Here is an 8,535-nt window from a genome sequence, read left to right on the forward strand (position 1 = left end):
CTTGACTGTTTTTTCCCGTAGAATGTACAAGTGTGTATGTGGTATACAGTATGTAAGTTCATTTATCGTCAGTAATCTGTTGGGAAACCCATGATGACTCCTTCACAAAAACTCCACAAACTATTTCTGTATAACACCTATAATATATTTCCAATTATCAGTATACAACAAGTGCATCTGCTATACATTGAAGACATTTGTGCTTGTTATTCAAATCAAAAGATGAATACGAGATGGCATTAGAATTCCATCTTTCATTTCCTGATATTTACATCTAGATGTGTTAAACAATGTAGAACATGGCACCTTTTGTTTGAAACCACCCATTTTTCAAGTGATCAGATATATTGGACCATTTAACTGACGGGTCTTTCTTGTTTCCCAGATGTGGCCTGTTAGATTGACTGTTTACACAGTTAGTAGATCTGAATGTCTTCTCTTGGTTTGAGCCCTGGTTTTCACCTGTGAATACCTGTTAAAAAGGATAAACCAAAATAAATACCAGAGATATGTCTATGGGAGAAAAGCAAGTCATTTTGGAGCATTGAAAATGGATCAGAGCCATTGCACAAGCATTGTGCATAGACAATATTTTGGCTATCCAATAATTTGGAATGTTCTGAAAAAGAAAGAAACCACTGACAACCAGACACCGAGCGGATCGACCAACGAAAACAACAGCAGCTGGTGAATAATGTTGTAAAGAAAAACGAAAAACAACAGTCAGTGACATCACCAACAACCTCCACAGTGCAGGGGTGAAGGTATCATAATCCACTGTTCGAAGAAGACTTTGAGAGCAGAAATATAGAGGTCATACCACTCAAGATGCATACCACTCAACAGTAAGAATCAGAAAGGAAGATTGGAATTTGCAAAGAAATACCAGCCACAAAAGTTCTGGAATCAAAATTAACCTCTACCAAAGTGATGGAAAGGCCAAAGTGTGGAGAAAGAAAGGATCTGCTCGTGACTGGTCAAGCATGGTGAAGGTAGTGTCATGGCTTGGGCTTGCATGGCGGGTTCAGGAACGGGTTCACTAATCTTTACTGATGATGTAACTCAGGATGATAGCAGCAGAATTCATTTAGAAGTCTACAGAAACATTCTTTCTGCCAGTTTACAGAGAAATTCATTATGCAGCATATAAGGTGGACCAATAATTGTAAAGTTGGTTGCTTGACGGTTTTTAAATTTTCCTATTTGTTTGAGTGATTACCTCTTTGCATTGGCATTTCAAAACCATTTGTTTTTGTTTTTTTTTTTATATATTTTACTTAGTTAAATACAAAGGCCATCTTTGTGTCATGGATTATTTTTTGTGCCAAGGAGCTTAGACCCATCCTGAGCCAAGATATTGAGGTTTCTTTTCATAATCAATTAGTTGTTAATTAATAATAATTTATTATTATTATTGTTATTATTAATTGGTTGGGATGGGGGCAACTTTCAGTACAATTTTTTCCATTTATTTAAAATAAAATCCACAAACTGAGTGTTACAAATATAAACTTCAGACTAAAACTTTACACAACTGTTTGTCCAATTATATAAGACTGAAAAGAACCCAATACACACTCTCACACACCAGAATATATAATATAATATAATATAATATATATATATATATATATATATAAATATATATAAATATATATAAATATATATATATATATATATATATATATATATATATATATATATAAATATATAAATATATATATATAAATATATAAATATATATATATAAATATATATATAAATATATATATATATATAAATATATATATAAATATATATAAATATATATATATATATATATATATATATATATATATATATATAAATAAATGACTTTTTATGGATGCACAAAAAGCACGGAATTAAGTTACAGTCCTAAATTAATAATAAAAACTCTCTTTCACTGCACCTTGTGGTTTCTGTCACTCGCTGCCTTTAGACATAATATTTTACTTTTGATCGTAGTGTTTTAATTAGACATTACAGATCTTACTCGCGCTCCCACTTTGTATCACCGCGTCTACACCGCACATGAGGAGCAACACGGCCTCTTTGTAACACATCACTTCCATTATAATAAACTACAGAATTTACACGGATACAGCATATAATGACAATAAACTTAAATTAAAGTAAACCTTTTAAGCAACTCGTGACAGCATCATTGTCGTGCTCGTGCTACACAAACTCTGCTTTATAAAGTTTGATCTTCTCCACGGTGTTTAATATAAAATGCGCTCCTGCCTTAGAGGAGGTCGCACACTTTCTTCCTCAGTCACATGACGATTTTGCCGCAGTCTGATGGTGACTGAAGTTATGTTGGAATAAAAGGTAACATTGACATAAACAGTAAACTGAAGAAAGTCATTGTCGTGACTCTGGGTATTCTGGCTAGCGGCGTCACATTACGTGCGTATGACGTCATGCGCAACTGACTAGGAAGAGGCTTATACTTCTGCTTAGTAAAAAAAAAAACACTAGTGTTCCATTTGAGATGATATTACCTTTCTATAATTCATACACTAGACGGTAGAGTACACAGTGTATAGGGTAAGTGTATAGTACGTCATTTGGGACACAACTGTAGTATTTACTCTCCGATGCATGTTTTCGGAAGAGAAGTAACGTAATGAGTAAATGTACTCCGTGCCGCACGCAGACCAACTAATCGATAATGAGATTTGTTGACAACGATTTTCATAATCGATTATTATCGATTAGTTGTTGCAGCTCTACAATACATAGAGGTAATATTCAAATTTTGAGGGGAAAATTATGGTCGAGCAACCTGCATTGGACCACTTGAGAAGGAATGACCCAAAACACAGCAAAAGGACTTTATCATGGAAAAAAGTTTAAAGTTTTAGACTGGCCAAGTCAATTATCAGATCTTAACCCAATTGAACATACATTTCACCTCATGAAAAGGAGATCGAGGGGAGATGCAAGGAATATGCAACCAAATATCAAGTGTTATTTACTTTAAAACTATCTGCTACTATAATTTTGCTCATATAAAAATTGGGTGGTCTGCCACCAAAGGTGCCATGTTCTAATTTGTTTAATACATGTAGAAGTAAATATCAAGAAATGAAAGCTGAAATTCTCTCAACTCATATTCATCTTTTGATCTCAAACTCAAATGTCTTCGGTGTATATCAAAAACAAAAGAATTAGCCATGCTGTTCTAATACCGTAGCAGTCTGGAGGAGGAGACCGTCTTCTTTTAAAACTCATTTAACAGCAACAAACTTCAAAGCATAAATAGAGTAAAAATAGACTAAGATACAGACACAGTGTACTGTCCCATAAAGATGTGTGTACAGTACAGTGAAATTCTTGTCTTCACATTTCCCCGGTCAGATGAATTGCACAAATAATACATAAGCTCACAGACTGTAATAGAGTTTTATTTGAAATCTGTTACATGTAATCTCATTGAATTGAGCTGATTCCACAAAGTCACAAGTCACGGGAGGTCTTTAGATAAGACAAAGCAAGCAGTACTAACCAAGAGGACACACTACACCATTTAATTGGAATATCATAGGGTTACAAGCTATATTTTGCACATCCAGTTTCATATGCTTCTGTTAATGGTGTGCGTAAAACGCTGTGGCTAACATGAAAGCACGAGCATGTTGGATTCCATCTGTTCAGTTACATGGTGATGAAACAAAAGATGTACTAGATTTACAAACATATGAAATTGACTGCAAAAAAAAACCCCAAACCATTTATTTGGCTGTCAGGGTCTCAATTATGGGTTCTACATATAAATATTACTCAAATCTTAAATAACATGTTCGTTGTGAACATGTTCCCTGTAGTTTTGTTTCTATTCTACTTTATTCTATTTAGAGAAACCATGATAAAGGATCACTAATGCAGAAGCATTCAATGGCACAAAATTGTGCTGACTACAAACAGTGACAGTCTTTGGACGTTGAGTTACTTGTTAAATGGAAGGAGTATATGTTTGACAACAAATACAGCTTTGCAGTCCCAGAGATCATAGCTGCTCTGTTACATTTAGCTACTGTGTTCAATCGTAAATGGATTAGGAAAACACAACATCCATTTTCTGTACTGCTTAGCCCATGTAGGGTTGTGGGGAGCTTGAACCAGGTGCCAACCCATCGCAGGGCACAATCACACGCACACACTGACACACGACATACAATTTAGAAATGCCAATAAGCCTACAACTCATATCTCTTATACTGGGGGAGGAAACCAGAGTACCTGGAGAAAGCCTCTGGGGCACAGGGAGGACATGCGAGTTCCGCGTGTACAGGGTGGAGGTGAGAATCAAAGCCTCGACCTTGGAGGTGCGAGACAAACGTGCTAACCACTAAGCTACCGTGCCTCCCACATGAGATGCCGAGAACTGACATTTTCTCCTTATGGTATTAATAAATACTTTACTCAAAATAACCAACAATGAATTAATATCATGGAAATTTGTACGCATAAATATGCAGTGCTATCACCTTTCCCACGGATTATCAGCAATGTTATTAATTCATTCAATTAAAGTCAGGGTCATGGTGGATATGGAGGTAGGAATACACCCTGGTTGGAATGCTAGACCATCCCCAAACATTATGCATGCACACACACACACACACACACACACACACATATACACATTAGTCCTAGTTAATAAGGGTTGTAAAATGTATGGATGTCAATTTCATAATGTTAATTTGGCCAGTACTGAAATGTACAATGTTAGCATTTAAAAGTATAGCTGTAGGAGTCTGATCCCGTTCCACTTTCGCCCCACTTCATGAATTTGCATATCTCTACACATATATTCGGAATTTCTTAGTCAGAGATTGCATAATTTCTCTACTTCATGTAAATTATGCAGCTAATGTTTGCTTTTCTTGCCCCGCAAACATGAGTGTTATCTCAGTGCCTTTTGTTCGGTGGGTAAACAGATTAAATGTCACTGAATAGAACTCTACATCCTGACATCACAGAGCCCAGCTATGTTTTAGGTTTATGAGATGTGACACTGAAGGAGTATAAATAGTGGGCAAAACTACAACAACCTACATTCTGCTTTGCTTTACAGCCTTATTGATAAGCATCGATCTACCAGTCATGTTGGGTCACATTTTGACAATGTGCCCAGCCTGTGCCATAAAAAAAATGTCGTAAAAACACACTGCATTCAGTTATATAAATATTAGCAATCGAACTATGCAAAAGCTCCACTTAAAAATATTCAGTCTAGTCAAAATCACTCTCATCGTTCAGTATTCACTGTTGCATAAGGCCACATATGCGTGTTTGAGAGCAAGGTCATACAAGTTCTACGCTACCATTTTTTAAACTGTCCATTGCACTCTCGCAAACATGATCTTTCTGCCTAATTAATATACATTACTCTCAGTTTTAGCGTTTAACCTTATAAATATGAAAGTTGAAAGAGAGTGGTCATGTCCAGCGAGTTCACTTCAGCTGCATCAAGAAAATTTTGTTACACCCTACTTGTAAAACATTAGTCAAGAAAAATATTGTGCAAAGAATTCAAAGTACATTACAGTGAAGCATAAACAGTGTAAGTAGTTTATGAAGTGTGTTCGAAACACTAAATACTTTTGACTACCAAGTGCTGGTACATCGAGGGCGTGTAATAAACAGCACAGACATTCAAGTATTTGACAACTGGCACGTTATTAAGATAAAGCAATAAAACAATCATACATGGTAGTTTGTCATGTAGTCCCATTTGCGCTTCTTCGGGCTCTACAAGCACGTGAGAAATACTGCATAATCTTCTTCACTCTCCATATGTTTGTGTTTATAATCTAGGCCATAACAAGTGTCCTAGATACGCTTTCAATTTACAAATGCCAAGTGAAGTCCGGACTCCCACCCAGGTGCAGGGAGCATTGGAATGCATGTCTGCCCAGTAGTGGAGCATTTCCTCAGGTGTAGTGTGATGGACGGACACCATGGCCTGGTAGCAGCAGCGTGCATATGGCACGGGTGGTCCTCCGGAGAAGAGTGGGCAGTGGGTGGGAGAGATGCCAGCTGTGTGGGCACACAAGCCTACAAACACATCTTCAGGAGGCAGGGGCTTGGGCAACGGTGTGGCAGCAGCTGCCAGAGAAAGCTTTAGGACAGCGGGACGGGAAAGCACGTATGCAGTTCCGCTGCAGTAATCAGGGTAGACTGTCCCTGAGAAAACATCTTTAGAAAAATAGTGCTTGCTGGCTGGATTATGGTCCGGTGCAACCCTAAGGTGAACCCGACCAAGGTAGAGTTCTTCGAGCTCCCTCTCTGGTGTCCTCCACTTGAGGTTGATGTACTGAAGCAACGCACTGGGGTTGAACATCACATCGTCATCCACTTTGGCTAGGAACCGAGCTTCAGGGCAGAAGCGCCGGGCCCAAGCTAACATGGACAAGGTCTTTAAGGTCAGATTAGCATAGGAGTCCAAAAAGCGACCTTGGACTAGGTCTCCGTGTTCCCGTGCTTCCTCCATCAGTTGTTTGGTCAAAACGGGATCCGATACCTGCCCCACCATGAACAAAGTCATGACCCGATAACCTCGGACTTGCACTTCACCACCCCAGGTGTCACGGATTGCCTGACGAGCTTTCGCGTTAGCAGGGGTCGAGGTCACCAGGGTGATGAGGTAGGGCTTTGCGCGCTGGCAAACAAGCGAACTTGGCATAAGGAGGTATTCTTCTGGACGTGTAGGAGGCACGCTCTGAAGAAGAATCCCTCCGTGGGCACCCCCGACTCCACTCATTCTTAGAGAAGTAACCCATGACTCAATGTAGTCGAAGAAGAGGCCTGCAAAAAGGCAAGTAAAGACCAGTAGGCACAGGACTTGTGCCAGCCCAAAGTGCTTCACCACACGGATTTTACAAACCCACAAACCACGGATCACCATTCCTGCAGACGCAACTTCAGTCGCAAACCATCTAAAATGTGTCTCTTTATACTTTACGTCTTGTTACGCAGTCTCACGTCCGTTTCTAATGTTGAGAAGAAGTGTTTGGCGTCGAAGCTTACACCCGAAAGAGCCTAAAAGCATTTGCATAGCCAAATCAGAGACTCCACACGTCTTCACTCTGTCTGTATACAAAAACAACGAAACCACAATTTAGTGAACAATAATCCAGTAAGGCATTATCAGATTGAAGAAATCAGGTGCAAACATCATCATCATCATCATCATCATCTACACCATCACTTGGTGTGTTTAATAGGCCTATAACAAGGATTTCGTCTCAAAGCTTACCAAACAAAGTAGCATTTTTTTTTCTGTTTACACCACCACTTTTATTCCAAATAAACAAACACACTGATAGACATTAACTAGAGAGAAAAACCTATTTCAGTTAAGACTTATGTTTGAGCTATACTCAAAAGTGTATTTGTAAATATAATACTGTAGCTAACTTGGAGCAGAACTGTTATTTAGAGGAAATCCTGCAGTTTAACCGCGTGAGCTGCAGTCACCGGAAATGTCATTTGGCCAAATTCATTAGCCACAACATTATAAAAATAAACAAACGTTTTTTTTTTTTTTTTTTTTTACTGGGTGTTGTAATTATACTAGCTAAATGAACACCTAACACGTCATATAAACAAAAACACACGTTTAGTCTTTATATTTGATGTATCTCATCATTCAGGTCGATTGTAAGCAAATAGCAACAACTACAAACGTTTTTATGATTTCTTATGAGATTGGTTCAACGAAACGCACCTTATCTTTGTGAAACATCCGACACACACATCCGCCCAAGTTCTCTGGACTGAAACTGGTTATGTCCTCGTCTCCAGTGTGCATTTCCACTAAAACAGCCTATTAAATAACACGGCCTCAATATGTATGGGAATCTCAGTGTCAAGGACTAAGAATGTATTCTCCATCTCCTTCTCAGATGCATCGTTTGTGATTTTATATCGTAAGAAAGACAAGAAACGCATATAATCCTCCAATAAGAGCATGGCGATGATGTGCAAATGGATTACTCAAGCAGAATTTGTTGTGGCAAAGAGGGTATCCTGCATTTTGTTTTGTGTTCATGCGCCATCTAGGGGTGAAGTGTTGCATCGCTTTGCTGAAAATACAAAAAAGCTGCTAGTGCCTTTTATGGCATATTATTACGCGTGATTGCACTTTTATTGCCACTTGATATGTAACAGTGCGCAAATTATATACAAGATAGTTTTTTTTATTATTATTTTAAATGTCATGCATGTCCTATGTGACTATTTTGGTTTGCCAGTCTCAAAAACTTCTTATCATTTATCAGGACTTTATTGATTTGAAGGGAAAATGGGAAAAATATGGCCTAGAGAGAGAGAGAGAGAGAGAGAGAGAGAGAGAGAGACATACATACATATATACATACATACATACAATATGTGTGTTTATTATGTCAATATGTTTATTATGCCTGGAAGACTTTGTCAGATGGGAAGAGTATTTCCCAACTTCCATAGTACTTTACACTGGGCAAGAAATGTTTGAGATTT

At 38.0% G+C, this 8,535-nt stretch overlaps 2 protein-coding genes across 3 annotated transcripts in view; both read right to left on the bottom strand.

Moving 5' to 3' along the window:
* The window catches only part of LOC108265469 (cytosolic sulfotransferase 2), a 278,533-nt gene that overhangs the window by 73,783 nt on the left and 196,215 nt on the right, over positions 1 to 8,535 (bottom strand). The window lies entirely within an intron of this gene.
* On the bottom strand, positions 3,416 to 8,082 carry b3galt4 (UDP-Gal:betaGlcNAc beta 1,3-galactosyltransferase, polypeptide 4). The gene is made up of 2 exons (XM_017468001.3): positions 7,760 to 8,082; positions 3,416 to 7,122 (listed from the first exon to the last, which is right to left on the bottom strand). The coding sequence occupies exon 2, from the start codon at positions 6,935 to 6,937 to the stop codon at positions 5,837 to 5,839; it is 1,101 nt and encodes a 366-aa protein (XP_017323490.1). The 5' UTR covers positions 6,938 to 7,122; positions 7,760 to 8,082; the 3' UTR covers positions 3,416 to 5,836.

The sequence above is a fragment of the Ictalurus punctatus genome, chromosome 5, assembly GCF_001660625.3.
Source record: "Ictalurus punctatus breed USDA103 chromosome 5, Coco_2.0, whole genome shotgun sequence".
NCBI classification, from domain to species: Eukaryota; Metazoa; Chordata; class Actinopteri; order Siluriformes; family Ictaluridae; genus Ictalurus; species Ictalurus punctatus.